The sequence below is a fragment of the Podarcis tiliguerta genome (genome assembly GCF_965153285.1).
Source record: "Podarcis tiliguerta genome assembly, chromosome: 2".
Lineage (NCBI taxonomy): Eukaryota > Metazoa > Chordata > Lepidosauria > Squamata > Lacertidae > Podarcis > Podarcis tiliguerta.
Window position 1 is genome coordinate 10,675,964 of NC_139535.1, and position 15,694 is coordinate 10,691,657.

General features: G+C 44.3%; 1 protein-coding gene and 2 long non-coding RNA genes across 7 annotated transcripts; 1 reads left to right on the forward strand and 2 right to left on the reverse strand.

Annotated features, from left to right (window-relative positions):
- The first annotated feature begins 3 nt into the window (after positions 1-3).
- Positions 4-1,395, forward strand: LOC310671074. The gene is made up of 2 exons (XR_014507749.1): positions 4-437; positions 470-1,395. It is a non-coding gene; the product is annotated as an uncharacterized lncRNA (long non-coding RNA).
- Positions 1,396-3,090: 1,695 nt separating this feature from the next.
- Positions 3,091-15,547, reverse strand: LOC310670569 (tripartite motif-containing protein 10-like). Of its 5 annotated transcripts, XM_083426121.1 has the most exons (10): positions 14,400-15,547; positions 13,972-14,258; positions 13,051-13,272; positions 11,569-12,058; positions 11,002-11,097; positions 10,456-10,686; positions 9,534-9,556; positions 8,656-8,774; positions 8,488-8,547; positions 3,091-4,227 (listed from the first exon to the last, which is right to left on the reverse strand). In XM_083426121.1, the coding sequence occupies exons 4-10, from the start codon at positions 11,980-11,982 to the stop codon at positions 3,707-3,709; spliced, it is 1,464 nt and encodes a 487-aa protein (XP_083282247.1). In that variant the 5' UTR covers positions 11,983-12,058; positions 13,051-13,272; positions 13,972-14,258; positions 14,400-15,547; the 3' UTR covers positions 3,091-3,706. The 5 variants fall into 5 exon arrangements, with proteins under 5 accessions (XP_083282247.1, XP_083282249.1, XP_083282246.1 ...); XM_083426123.1 differs by lacking the exon at positions 13,972-14,258 and having other exon boundaries at positions 8,518-8,547; XM_083426120.1 differs by lacking the exon at positions 13,972-14,258.
- On the reverse strand, positions 4,598-5,574 carry LOC310671177. Its single transcript, XR_014507865.1, has 3 exons — positions 5,363-5,574; positions 4,925-5,209; positions 4,598-4,679 (listed from the first exon to the last, which is right to left on the reverse strand). It is a non-coding gene; the product is annotated as an uncharacterized lncRNA (long non-coding RNA).
- Positions 15,548-15,694: the final 147 nt, after the last annotated feature.

The following is a 15,694-nucleotide window of genomic DNA, read 5'->3' on the forward strand; positions in this document are numbered from 1 at the left end:
CTTCATCTGCCCTAGCTGACACAAAACATGTCTCTCCTCCATTGGTCTCTACAGCCACAACAGGCGCTGCAATCTTCCCACAAGCTTGACCACACCCAGAGATGCACTCCTCCATTGCCTCCCAAGAAAGATGGATGCCAGCTTAGAATATATTAAAACAGTGGGTAGAATGGCGTGAAACAAGGCTGCATATTGGCTCCCACACTCTTCAACTTTTACTAAATGATATGGTGCCACATCTAGCACTGGCGCAATCTACCACCCTATCAATTAGCAATAGGAAAATATATTGTCTGCTATATGCCAATGATGTGGTCTCCTATCACTCTCCCAATTAGGTCTTTAAAATCTGCTTACAGCGTTTAGCATGTATTGCAAAAGAGAAGACCTCGTCGTGAATTACCCCAAGACCAAAATTATGGTCTTTGGGAAGCATAGTACCAGATTCAAATGGAAAATGGACCAGCAGAATCTGGAGCAAACACACTCCTTCAGATATCTGGAGTTGTCTTCACTGAAACGCTATCATGGAAGGGGCACATTGAGGCTATGAAACGCAAAGTGCAGAAAGCTTGTGGGGCATTAATGGAATTCTATTTTACGGTGGGTGGCCAGTTACTAGAACCCTGTGCTGAAAATCTTTGCCAGCAAAGTGGTTTCCCAGATGCTCCATGGAGTAGCGATATGGGGCATGGAGCTAAAGGCTAACAAAGCCTTAGAAATAGTGCAGAACAAATTCCTCAGGAAAGTGCTCTCACTCCCCAACGGGACCCCAGCTGCTCTTCTTCGTGCTGAAGCTGACGTGACAGCAATACAGGCTAGAATTGATTCCCTGTGCCTAAATTGTGTGAAACGACTTCAATCTCTTTTGGAGGAGAGATTCCCCGCTATGTCTTACACAGAATGGGAGCAGACCAAATGCTAGAAGGCTGGCATCCAACGCCTCTTGTCCCAATATCAATTACAAGATCTTCAGGTGACCACGAAGGTGGATAAGAGGCACTTAAGATACTGTCTCTTTAGGTCCGATGCAGAAAGGGATCTAACCATGATTGCTTTTTCCAAGAGCTCACCATGGTTCCCCCTTATCAAAATGGAGCGTGCCCGAGCCAGATACCTGACAAACCTCCCACTTGCCGTACTAAGAATCGCTTTTACAGAACTACGATTCCAATCGATGCCCTCGGTGGTGTTGGATGGACGGTACAGCAAAGTACATTACGAAGAGAGACTCTGTCTGTGTGGAGAACCCTGCATCGAGGACCTGTGCCATTATTTATTGCAGTGCCCGTTATACATAGACCCAAGAGACCAATTTATAAAACTCCTGTTTACGAATGGAACACATTTGAATAGGGTGGAAAGGGTGAAATGGCTGCTGAGCAACACCAATGACTTTGTTACTTATAAAGTAGCACTCTATGCACTGGCAGCTAAGAAGATCAGGATGAAGGAACTAGAGAAAACAGCGGTCAACTGCAAAGGGGATTCGGATATTCAATTTGGCACATCTTACCTGGGAATCTTCTGCTATTCTATTCTATTTCATTTAATGCAACAAATAATTTTAGTAGCAGTGACCGTGGTTGTATTGTATGTCTGTGCCCGATGATTTTTATGGTTTTTTGTTGTTGTTTTGTTCTCCTTCTGAATGATGCCATGGCCTGTGTCTAATGCAATAAAAAAGTTTAATTGGCTAAAAATTGGGTAGAATGGGTTTTTCTTGTTCTTTTTCTGCTATGATGCTCTACAGCCTCAACCCACATTCACCCAGAGTTGGAGCTCTCAGCAATCATCGCACTGCAAAACAGAATGCAAGCACTCCCAGGATTTCTACATGTTACATTTATTTTGTTATTTGTGATTATTTCTGCACTTGATGCTATCTGGGAAGTCATATGCAATCCCAGTTTCAATACTATTTGTGTTCCACAAAGGTTTGCAGTCTTCAAATTAACTGCTTCATTTCTCATCAGTCCATGTCCTGTCACTTCCTGCTGAAATCCTGTAACTTTTCATACCAGAAATGTTCTGTTGTGGGTTTTTCTTTTGCTCCCCTTTTATTCTATTACAGCCCCAAAGTGCCCCTCCAAATGACAATAATAGGGTAACATTCTGGAAGTATCGCGGAATAGCTACGAAAGTAAAGTTGCATCAATGGTCCAGCATCAATCCACGATTCATGCACTATTAGTGCATCAATGACATCTTGCAATAGACACCCGCAAAAGTCTTCCAGTCCGAAGGGGTTCCTCAACAGCCTGCCAGGGAGGTTTGGAGCTTTTCTTTAATACAGTTTCTTTTTTCTTTCTTTTTTTTTTGGCTTTCATATATTTCACAAAATAGTTATATGAATTCAAGTATAAAGGTAAAGGACCCCTGACCATTAGGTCCAGTTGCGGACGACTCTGGGGTTGCGGCATTCATCTCGCCTTACTGGCTGAGGAAGGCGGTGTACCGCTTCCGAGTCATGTGGCCAGCATGACTAAGCCACTTCTGGCGAACCAGAGCAGTGCACAGAAATGTCGTTTACCTTCCCACGGGAGTGGTACCTATTTATCTACTTGCACTTTGACATGATTTCGAACTGCTAGGTTGGCAGGAGCAGGGACCCAGCAACAGAAGCTCACCTCGTCACGGGGATTCGAACCACTGACCTTCTAATCAGCAAGCCCTAGGCTGTGTGGTTTAACCCACAGCGCTACCCGCGTCCCTTTTGAATTCAAGTATAAAGGTAAAGGTAAAGGTACCCCTGCCTGTACGGGCCAGTCTTGCCAGACTCTAGGGTTGTGCGCTCATCTCACTCTAAAGGCCGGGAGCCAGCGCTGTCCGCAGACACTTCCGGGTCACGTGGCCAGCGTGACAAGCTGCATCTGGCAAGCCAGCGCAGCACACGGAACGCCGTTTACCTTCCCGCTGGTAAGCGGTCCCTATTTATCTACTTGCACCCGGGGGTGCTTTCGAACTGCTAGGTTGGCAGGCGCTGGGACCGAACGACGGGAGCACACCCCGCCACGGGGATTCGAACCGCCGACCTTTCGATTGGCAAGTCCTAGGTGCTGAGGCTTTAACCCACAGCGCCACCCATAATTATTAAGAGCATGGGCGGGGGGATGGATAGAAAATGCAGCTGATGCTGAAAATACCGTCTTTGGGGGAGCATCCTACATTTAGGACCACAGGGAAGACACCATGTGAATTATAAAGGGCAGATATAGCCAAGTTGCTGGACTACAACTCCCATCTCCCATCTCTGAATTCAGTGAGATTTCTCTCTGAGGAAGTGTGGAGATGGGGAGGCTGCATTTACAAAGGGTTGGAAGTTGGGGCCTCACAGACAGTCTTCTTATTTCCTTCCTGCCTGAGATGCACAAGCTGTAGTTGCAAAAGGTTCCTGGAGGGATTGTTCTCCAGTAATCTATCAATGCCATCATGTGGACATTTTAACAGCTGGCGGAGGTCTTGTCATGAGAGAAAGGTGAACCACAGAACCAGGATTGCAGGAGATGGCGGGTGAATCATTTTGAGGAATATGTTGTTTATTGGTACAGTTAAAGTGTTTCCCTATCATTAAGGACTCCACTGCAGAGGGAATTCTGGGAAAGGGAAGGGAAAAGAAAATTCCAGATTTTGTTTTGTTGTTTCCTCTGAGTGTGACTGGAACAACTCCTCTCACAGGGCATCTGCAAAGATGTCACTTCTGCTCTTAGATAGAGATCCTGAGGTGGCTTTCAGATCTCCGCAGCTTAAAGAAGGGAAGGAGGGTCTCCCCAGAGAACGAGGCTCCTGAGAACGTGTAGAGTTCGGCTCCTGAGTCAGCGTCAGAAAAAGACACATGTCCCCCTTCATAGTCCAGAGTCACCCGGATCCTCCTGGGCTCCTCACTCAGGGACAGAAGAGAAGGAAAATGGGATGTCCAGGCCCAGTACTTCCCCCCCCACTTCCCCACAGCCCAGATCCCTCCCTCAGGGCTTAAGAAGAACCTGCCCTTTCTCCTCACAGACTTCCTGGCAACCCCCAGAGCCCAATATTCCCCACTTTCCACAGTGACTTCCCAGAAATGTCTGCCTGTTGTGAATCCCTCACGTCCCAACACACAAGGCCAGTCACTGAATCTCTCAGGGTTGTTGGGCAGGGCTTGAGGCTTGTCTCCCCATCTCACGCTTTTCCGATCCTCGGACAGGATGAGACTGGGATGGGCTGTGTCTGGATCCAGAGTGACATTTGCTGTTGAGAGAAGATGAGGAAAAGAGAAGAGAGACAGAATCAGCCCAGAGTCTGAGACGGACATCCTGATCCAAAACAACACCAAGAAGAAGCAGATTCCCTCTCAGATAAATGGGGATTCCTCAGGTTCCATTCAGGATTGGGACACTCCCCTCTTTCTCCCGGACTAACCTCAGAATAAATGCCTTCCCTGTGGGTTTTTAAATGCTTTTTTTGGTTCCATTTTACTCGACATATTTTATTGTGTCCCTCCTGTCAATTCAGTCACCCTTCAAGAAGCAAAACAGCCCAGAAAATATTCCCTCAGCTCTTCTATGCAGTGAAGGGGAGGAGGGAGGGATGGGGGCAAGAGGAGAAAAATGGTCTTCCTTAAATGGGACTTCCTCACGTTCCATTCAGGATTGGGACCCTCCCCTCTTTCTCCCAGACTAACATCAGAATAAATACCTTCCCTGTCAGTTTTTATCTACAGTGGTACCTCAGGTTAAGAACTTAATTCGTTTCGGAGGTCTGTACTTAACCAGAAACTGTTCTTAACCTGAAGCACCACTTTAGCTAATGGGGCCTCCTGCTGCTGCCGCACCGCCGCTGCATGATTTCTTTTGTCATCCTGAAGCAAAGTTCTTAACCCGAGGTAATATTTCTGGGTTAGCGGAGTCTGTAACCTGAAGCATATGTAACCTGAAGCGTATGTAACCCGAGGTACCACTGTACTTATTTTTGTTCCATTTTACTCAACATATTTTATTGTGTCCCTCCTGTCAATTCAGTCACCCTTCAAGAAAAGCAGCCCAGAAAATATTCCTTCATTTCTTCTATGCAGTGAAGGGGAGGAGGGAGGGATGGGGGCAAGAGGAGAAAAATGGTACCTCTTTGAATCTCTCTGTGTGAATTGCCCATTTGGGGCTTTCAGAGGCTTACATTCAAATCAGGGGAAATAAATCAAATTAGACAACCTAACAAATTTCCTTCCCTTGTGAACCTCCAGCATTGTTTTTTTAAAACCATGATACCACTATTACAACCATGATACCACATGCATTTATTGTCTTAAAGGGGGCTAAAGTCTATCTGACTAAAAGATTTTGAGCTTGGCAACAGTGATCCTAAAGTTTCTTTATTGTCCTGAAAATACACCTGCATTTTTATATCTAAGCGTTTTGAAATTAGCTGTGCAGATTGAATCCAGCACTTTATAGCACATCAAGGACAAATTTTAAACATAATTGTTTTAATTGGTAAACAATGAAAATAAGATTTTTTTACGTTATTGCTTTCCACCCTATGTTTATAGCAGTTCTTATTTTTATCCATAAGTCATGGAAAAAGGCGAGACATAAATTAATAATAATAATAATAATAATAATAATAATAATAATATAGAAAAACAAATATATAATTTTGCTGTATATTTGCCTGCAAGATGGAGTGGAGTCCCCACCAAAAATGGACCTTTCTATAGCAACCCTAAGCTCTGCACAGGCAGAGAACCCAAAGGTGTGACTGCAAGGAAATCACAAAGAGGAACTGAAGACATTCTTATTTTATTTTGGAGAGTGTTCCCTATGTACAGTAATTTGAGATCCTGTTAATGCTTGATTTTAATCATGGTAATGTAAACATGATTTAAATTCTGTTAATTCTTTTTATTAAGAGCTTATTTGTATTTTATATTTCTTCTTCCTTATATATGTTGCATTCCAGTAGAATAACAGTCAAGTAACAGTCAAGTAACAGAGTGACATTTGCTGTTGGGAGGGAAATGAAGGAAATAGAGGCAGAATCAGTCAAGAGATGGAATGGGGCATCTGGATCCAAGAAACACCCCCAGGAACCAGATTCCCTCTTAGATAAATGGGGCTTTATGCATTGCATTCAGGACTGAGTCTTACATTGAAATCTGGGGAGGATATCAAATGAGACAACCTAACGGATTTAACAGATTTGACCAAACTGCGGGAGACAGTGGAAGACAGGAGTGCCTGGCGTGCTCTGGACCATGGGGTCACGAAGAGTCGGACACCACTAAACAACTAAACAACAACAAACAGATTTAATTCCCTTGTGACTCTCCAGCATTATTTTTTTTATAATCACAATATCACTACACACACACAGTTGTTGTCCTAAAGCAGGCTAAAGGCTATTTGACTAAGATTTATAAAATTTTGTCTCTGGCAGCAGTGATCTTAAAGCTCCTTGATTGTCCTGAGAACATACTAGCATTTTCATATTTAAGCATTTTGAAGCAAGCTTGCAGAAACTTAACTTGGCCGTTTTAGCACATCAAGGCCAAGCTGGCTGTAGTGGGAGCATACTAGCTAGGACTGCCATATTTAAAATAGTAACTATCGACAAAATATTGTTTACCTTTACCCACAAAGTTGTGGGTTCCCCCCCGCTAAGTGGTTGAGGTTTACTAAGGAAATCTTCGGGGGGAGCAGGGGTGAAGAAAGATGTTGGGACACCTGGGGCGGGTGTCACGACGTAGGGCGCATGTGCAGCGTTGCTACGTACGACGCATGCACGGTATGTAGCAAAGCCGCACATGGGCTGTATATGGTTTACCGCTGGCACCACTCCAGTGCCCTACAGACAGTGCTGTGATCCCTCGATCGCTGCTGCAGCTATGAACAGACTGTAGCGGTGTCAGAGGGATTCCAGCACTGTCCATACGGAGCTGGAGTGGCGCCAGCGGCAAACTGCTGTACAGCGTATGTGCAGCGTCGCTACGTTCTGCACATGCGTGCGACACCGCACATGCGCTGTACATAGCAGTTTGCTGCCAGTGCTGGGATCCTCTGCTCACAGCTGCAGCCACGAACAGAGGATCCTCCAAAGGCGGCTGCGGTGGCGTGATGGTTCCTTGCACCGCTGCGCACCCCTGCGGGGTGACTTCTGTTAATTCATTGTTTGTTAATAGCTTATTTGTATATTACATTTCTTGATGCTTATTTACAATGTATCGCAGTAGAACAATTGGAAAGAATTCCTGCTCACACCTTCCCAACAGGTGGGCGGAGTTTGCAGCCCTGTGCAGAGCCACCTGGCCGGATGCCACCTGTTGGTTTCTGTGTGTTGCCACTGTGCAGTGATTTGGAGTCACAAGACTCTATTTACATTCCACACATTCCAGGCTGTTGGAAGTCTCAAGGGAGACGGGAGACGGATGCGACGTTACTGGTTTCCTGTAACGTTACTGATTTCCTTTGTTATTCAGTTGCTCTCTGCTCTCACAGAGAGAGGATGTATTTTTTTCCTGTCTGCGTAGCTTAGAAAACAAAGCATAGTCATGTAGCCATAAATCTCATCACCTCCGCATGCTGCTGTGATTCTCTGCTAAATAGGGGATGTGCCTGGAGCCTTATCAGAGGCTCAGGAAGTCAATCACATCAGAGGCGATTCCGGAGGACTCAGCCGGAGGAGGATGAGCTTTATCAGCACCACCCACCAGGTAACTGTGTGCTCGGCCCAACCCCACCTGGCGGGCCAATAGGCTGCCGGTGGGGTGTGTGGCCTGGAGTAGGTTTGGAAGACTGATTTCTAAAAATATATATTTAAAAAGCTGACAGGAATCCGTGCCTAGTGAGTTCCAGAATCTAAGGAGATATTGATGGTCCCTGCTGAACAGGGGATTAGGGCCAAATTAAAACATAGAAGCGGGCAGCTCTGTGTGCAATTACCCTGTTGGTAAATAATCAGCACGATTAAAACCAACAAATTAGACGGGGGGGAAATGCAACAGGGAAAACCTCCTGGATGAATGGAGAAGACTGAAGTTGCTCCTCATAGATAAATTCAGGTACCATATTTACGTGAATGTACTGCGCTATCAAATCTAATGCGCACCTCAATTTTCAATACCTTGAAACCAAAAAAAGTATTTGCGGGTGAATGTAAATGTGCAATCAAATGTGATGGGCACCCTAATTTTTGCAATGTATTTTCACCATAACGGTGCACATTACATTCAAAGAAATATAGTGTTTTGGGTGTGTGGACTACTCGTTTAATTAGAATAAAGCAAAAGTGCCAATTAACAGTTCAATCTTGTTTAATGTGGAGAAGATCAAAGAATCCAGTAAAAGCAAAGGGGGAAGGAGAAGAATTAGGCTGCAAACACACTAACCCTCTTGGAGCACAAAGTTTTCCCGCCTCAATCCAAAATATTATATGCAGGTACAACTTCTCCCTCTCTTAGAATAACACAAAGGGCAGGACAGATCACAATCCCATTGAAATACCAGTCCCCTGCCCCACCTTGAATTTGGTCCTTCACCCCAAATTTACCTTTCTGAAGCAGTCCGGATAACAGAGCATCTGAAGAAGCAAAGAGATATAAAGTTTGAGAAATAGACTTTTATAACTCAAAGAAGTTCATTTTGTAACATATTTTGGACTAATAAAATCCCTGCAGACATTCATTACCTTTTATTTTCTCCATTCCAACATATAAAATGGGATTTGCAGCCCTGAATTTTGAGATCTTCCTCTCCAATTCTATTGAGAAAGTCAGTGGATTTTCAGATGTCCCCCTTTGCTCACACCTGATGGGAAAAATACATGTTAACCCATTTCAAATCCAGAATTTCTGAGTGCAGCAAAAGAAAGGAATTGAGAGGAGGAAAGAAACTGTAGAAAGCCAAGAGGGAGAGACAGAGGAATGGAGTCACAGAGGGGGGAAGATTCCTCCTTACTAGGGACTCCAAAGCCAGACAACTGAGGGCCAAAGGAGCAGTCCTTTGTCTGAATCTCTTCACTTACATCTACTGAAATGGAGAAATAAAATGAAATCAAGTGATATCACCCCGCTCAGAGTTTTTCCATTGCCTACAACTTGCAAGAAATATTTGCAGGAGATAAAGATGGTTGATGATGTTGACAAAAGTGAAGTGTTCCTTCTATCCTGGCCTGCTCTGGTCCATGGGGTCACGAAGAGTCAGACACGACTAAACAACATCATCCTCTTATCATGAACCCTAGTGACACCTTGAAGTTACATATTGCAGCTGGGATATGTTCAGGAACATGGTAGACACCCCAACTCCTGCTCCCCGTTTTTAGCCCCACAGGTGACAGGTAACTCTGTGGAATAGTATCATAGATGGTCAATGGGACAGGTGTCTGTGTGGGACTGAGTGGGGCAGCCATCTCAGAGTTTGCTGTTGGTGTGGCAAATATAGATACTGTGAAGTATTATCATATTATTCATTTCATTTCTATTCCACTTTATATTATATTCTTTCCCCGTTTACCTGTGAAGTTTCAGGGAGTGATATTAATGGAGATGAGCAGGATCCCCTTACCTCTGCAAAGTTCTTCTAATATCCTAGAAGGGGAAAGAGGAAACTCAGAATAGAATTCACTATTTGGATTTGATATCCTGCTTTATCACTACCCTAAGGAGTCTCAAAGCGGCTAACATTCTCCTTTCCCTTCCTCCCCCACAACAAACACTCTGTGAGGTGAGTGGGGCTGAGAGACTTCAGAGAAGTGTGACTGGCCCAAGGTCACCCAGCAGCTGCAGGTGGAGGAGCAGAGACGTGAACCCGGCTCACTGGATTATGAGACTACCGCTCTTAACCACTACACCACACTGGCTCTCAAAGAACATCTAACCAAGATGATCTTAACTTACCCCACCTTTCCATATCAGGTTTCTGATGCAGCCCTTGGCTAGCGCTTCCCCCCAACACTGCCATTCCGTGAGGGGGCCAGGGGCATAGTGACAAGACCCCTGCCAACAGGCAGGGTGAGATCCCTGTGTGGGATGCCTGGCTCAAAATCATGTGCCTGGGGCTAAGGTCCCTCTGGCCCTCCTAACGCTACACTCCTGCTAAGAAATGCAAGCCCCAATTCTGTGCCCCATTTGACAGCAGTCCCTTCTACCTGACCTCCTTCTCTGTCCCCCCCCCCCTTTGGTCCAACATGGTCCACCCTGTAAAGCTCCATGTCTGAGAATTCCCTCTGTTCCTCCTACGGAGCTTTCCCTGTCAGAACCTGCTCCTTAAAGCTGAACCGGGCCAAACAGCAATGCACAGAAAGCCCAATTTGCCATTGGTTGTGCTTCAGCTTTAAAGAGGAATTTTGTGGGGGCAGTGGGGAGGGGGAGAAACCTTGGGTAGGGACTGGGAAAGCACTGACCTGTGCCAGGAAAAAGTGCAGCAAAAGGTAAGTGTGGTTAAACCATTAGAGGGGAACTTTGGGCTGTTCCTGCCACAGTCTCACCTGCAGGAGTTCACTCGCTGGCTGCTGACTCTTCTCCTCCATCTCCCGGATGCTCCTTTCAAGAGAGGAGAGTTCCTCTGAGAGTCTAGCCAGGTGCTCCTCCCTTCTTCTTGTGATCTCCTTCTCCATCTCTTCTATTTCATTCAGCAGACACTTTTCTTGTTCTTCCAGAAACTGGTGCAGTTGTTTGAACCTCTCCAGTGTATTCTGCCTCTCAGTTTCTGTTAATTTCTTCAAGAGGCAGGAAGAAAGAGGAAAAGAAGAGGCCAGAGTCTTCAGAAAGACCTTCCTTAACAATGTTATGGCAAATCCCTAAGGGATAGGGCTACATCATGACTTGGGACTCAACTACACTGCACTAATATATGCCTTACAAACATGTGACACCAGGGGGCCCCTATAGAGTTGTGATCTGTTCCAATGAGAAATTGCACTGAGAACTATTTTTTTTAATAGCGTTTTTTATAGTGTTTTCCATATCAGTATAGATCCAGCCTTGGTCCTTCAAGTATACTTGGATCTCTTAGTAGTAATTGTGACACTTACAAGCAGGCTGTTGCTTTCTTCTCCTATTTTTGCTTCATAAGCCAGAATTTTCTCTCTCTCTCTCTTCAAATGCTCCAGGCGATCACAGATGAGTGTCTAAAGAGAAAACAAAATATCAGCTTGGATAAGGACTGGGAGTGGTATTTTACATATATTTAATTTTTGTGGCCCCTCACTATTAGATTTCTATCTGATAATTGCTCTGGGAGCTTCTAGGGTTTTTTTGCTGTACGTTTAAAATTCAAGGATCGCTTGAGAACTTTCATTCTATTACTCTTATTAACCAGCATTATTATTATTACATTACACAGGAACCCTTTGGCACAAGTGCAAAAAAAAATGTCCTTTAAAAAACAAAATCACATTTTAAAAAGTTGCCTTTGAAGCAGAACAAAGTGTTTCTTTTTGAAAAGCACAGAGACTAGGCCCAATTTTTTATCCACATTAAGGCACAGATTAGTAATTTATTATGTTTGCTTTATAGCCACATTGACAGCATATTCTGTACACATAGACACAGAAAGATGTGAAAGCGTTGTGTTAGCAAGTGTCAAAATGACTTCCTACCTTGTATTCCCGGGCAACCTCTTTCTTGAGAACCATAGTGTGCGATTTATGTTCTGGGGATCGCTCACAAACCCAACACACCAATTCTTCATCTTCTTTGCAGAACAAGTGGAGTTTTTCCTCGTGTTTCTTACACAGATCCTTTTCCTCTTTATTTGGTGGCAGGAGTTTAATTTTTTCCACTATATTGGCCAGCTGCCAATTGGGGCGGAAACTCCCTCTCTGCATCCGGGCTTTGCAGACGGGACACTCCAAGTCCCCCACCTGCATTGGTTCCCATGTGTCAAAATACTTTACCAAGCAGTCCCGGCAGAAGTTGTGACCACAGTCCAAGGTCACAGGGTCTGTCAGATACTCCATGCAGATGGGGCATGTGGCTTCTTCTCCCACATCTGTGGATGAGGATGAGGCCATGATAGAGGAAGAGTCTGTGGCTTTGTTGAGATGAGAGGTAGCAGGATGTGAATGAACTTGAGAGTGGGGAAAATGCCTGTAAGGTAAAAACTATTCAGTATTAATCGTTTTCACATCCTTCCAGTAAAACTAACTCTGCATTTCACTTTCTTATGAAACGTATCCTCCACAATTGGCCCTGTTATACAAATTTTAAGGTATGTGCAGATAATAGGCACACACTCACCACAGAAAACCAATCCTTCGGCCTTCAAAGAATAAATATTCCCAGAAAAACTAGAAATTCTATTTGAGTGTAAAAAATTTAGACAGTTCACAGAGCAAGAGTGAGGCTGTCTTTAGATTCCAGTTGAAGTGTGGGACCCCTCCATGTAGGTAGAGTGAACTTCTTGGTAAAATCATTCTTCCACAGCCTGGCAAAGCTTTATACTTGCAAATCACTGTAATTGAAAAGGGGCCAGTCTGTGTCATTAAACTGTGGCACCAATGTCTTCACCATTTCCAAAGGATGCTCTGGCAAGCCCCGGAAAAACATTTAGCATCTGAGTGGCAGATTTATAAACATGTTGGACAAACATAATATTCTGAGTATGGTCTGATTTACAAGTTGTTATGTACTGAGTTGAAAAGGATTCAAAATGCAGCAGTCTGATTGGTCCTAGAACAATAGGCTCCAGAATGCAGCAGTCTGATTGGTCCACAGGAGCCACCCAGTCCAGCTCCAGGTGGAAGTGAATCTGCGACCTGATTGGCCTACAGGAGAATCCCGGAATTAGCCAATCACGTGGGGCCCATTGTGTAAAGAATGTATATAAAGCAGACATTCTGGGGGAACTTCCATTCCTTCTCATCACTATGAGCTGAATAAAGAGCATGAAATCCACTCTCAACTCCGAGTATATTTCACAAGTAAAACCATTTTCTGTGTTGTTTGCACAGGGAACTCCCAGTCCACGTCACCCCCCCCCCCAATGTTGGCAGAGTGCATGCAAGTCCGTCCCCATTCTGGGCCAAAAACAGTGTGTGCACGTTCACATGCCAATCAAACACACACAAAATGCTTGGTACCTGTATGATGACTTTGGGTGGCCCTTGTAAGGTCTAGACAATTTCTAAAGTGTTCGAAAGTTCTTACACCTTAGTTCTGGGTCCCCTCACTTCCTTGCAAGGCGGTTGCGGGGGGGAACTCTGCTGCAGCAGAAAACAAATATTTTCTTTGCTTTCCTCAACTGGTTCTTCCCTCTCCTCATTCTTCTCTGACTGATAATGGACTTAAGGGACCCTTGGTCCCTTGATGGAGAGATGGGCTGTAAAAGTCAACCCCAAATTTTCGTATAACAGCCCCACTCTGAAACTCAACTATAAAACCCAAACAAAAAATCAGTTTGCACACTCATTCATCATTTACCTACAAGATCACTTTACCCCGTATGTGCCCACTTGACTGCTTCAGTCAGAGGAATTGGCACTTTTACAGGTGCCACATAATACCTGCACTGCATCTGTCAGAACTCAATCATTTAGCATGGTGGCAGCAACCCTTTGGATCTCCCTTCCTGTTGATATCAAGCAGGCACCTTCACAGTCTTCATTTCAGCACAACATTCTTATTTAGACAAGACAACCCAGATGATTAGGAAGTTTCAATGAGTTTTCATTTGTTTTAGTCTGTTCTACTGCAGTTTAAATGGTTTGTATGTTTTAAATTATAGTTTTACATTTTTTAAAGTGATAATTGAATTGTTTTTATCTTTTTTGTAAACTGCTTTGGGTTCTTCCACAATTAGACAGTATTTTATGAAAAAAATAAAAAATCTGTAGCCAAAGCCATTACAAAGGAAAATATATAAAAAATGATGAAATATATTGAGCTGTTAAAATTAAAATTAAAAGAAGGCTGTCAAATAAAAAAGAGCTCCACTGAAGAATTTAACTTATCACCACAAATCTTCATCCTTAAAATTGCCCATTTAAAGCAAAACAGGTCACCTTTTCAGAAATGTTTGCCTGCTTCATGTATTCACTATCCAGCAGAAAGAATAATGTAGCTCCATGAAATAAGCATTCAGTGGGACACAATCTCATGTTCATGTGCAGGTCCACTCTCCTGGCGCTTCATCAAGTGGCCCAGGAATGGCACCAAGGTGACAGACAAGGACAGAAGCCATTGCAGGGCTCCAAGCCCACCTTTGGGTGCCCAGCCAACACCTCCATTGACACCCATGGCAGCTCCTCTCCCAGAGCTAACAGCATTCTCATAGGTGATTGACCTTCATCTGAATGGTAGGGGAAGGCAAGGAAGAGGAACGGTTAAAAGGCTCCTCTATGCACATTACTTGGAATAGAATGAAAATAGAATTGCTTTGGCGAAGGGCAGCCTGGGAACATACAGTGGGGTTTGGTTGTCAGATACTCACCCCTAGACTAGCTTCTCCTGTGGGCAGGGAGGTGGTGTACTTGATCAAGAAGAAGATCTTCTGGGGTTACCTTTCCTTCTTCTTCCCAGCTGTCCCTGCTCCTGTCTCCTTGCCCTTTCCTTGTGGAGGGGCAAAGGCTGTGCACTTTGTACAGCTGTGACGACAACTTGTAACTGTTCTTTTCTTCTGCGGGGAGAGCTCAGCTTCCTTCTCCCCCTCCATCTTCTCTCCTCCTAACAGAACAACCATTTGCTCATCACCTCATCTCACTCCAAACATAAACTGCTCTTTTTCAATAATGAAAAGAAAAAACCAGGCATTTGGCATATATTTATAACTGTATAAAACAAATCCATGTTTCTTCTGAACAGGTCATTTTATTAGCTATCATAAATTTGCCATGGATTGGTTAATAAGTGATAGCTTTGAACTTTGTCTGAGTGTTCCGCCACACCCATTTTATTCAGGATGCAGATAAAGAATTCTATTTACTTTCCACTTTGGATCCTTGACGACTCCTCCTATCCGTTGTGCCATCAGGGAAGCACTTTGGGGCAGACCCGACCCCAGGGACCCACTTGGGGGTCACCCACACTTCTGCTTGCTGTTTGTAGCTGAATCAGGGAAAAGATCAATTGGTTTTTCTGAGGATTGACATTTGTTCCTAATTCAGTGGGTTTTCCTGGGGAAAGCAGTGGGGCAAACAAAAAACTGCTTTGACCCATGCCTAGAAAGCACAGGAGAAACTGAAAACCTTTCAGACCTGTGCTTTCTAGGCATGGGACCTGTTTTCTCCTATTTTTCTATGCATGGAACAAGCAGGAGGGTGGATGAGCCCTCAGTCCATGGCCCCACTTGGCAGAAGGAGCAAGAGGGCCCAGAAACATTTGCCAGATTTTAAAATAAGTGAAGTAATACACATCACCACCCAGAGAGGGACACCCCCCTCCCCAAAAAAGGACAAATGTAACCCTTAGGTAGGACTGCCATACGTCCGGAATTTCCAGGCATATCTGGAATATTGCGGCCAGGAGCAGTGTCAAGGCGAAAATTGTTGAGATATCTGAAAAAATCCAGATGTATGGCAGCCCATGTTGGCAAAGTCGTTTTTGCTGATTTCCTTCAGAAGTAGTTCAAAAATGTCCAATTTCTTTAATATATATATTTCTTAAATATATATGGGTAGAATGGGGGTTTTTCTTTTTATTTTTTTACTATGATGCTCTACAGCCTCAGCCCACATTCACCCAGTTGGAGCTCTCTGCAATCATCTCTCTCCAGCACAGAATGCAAAC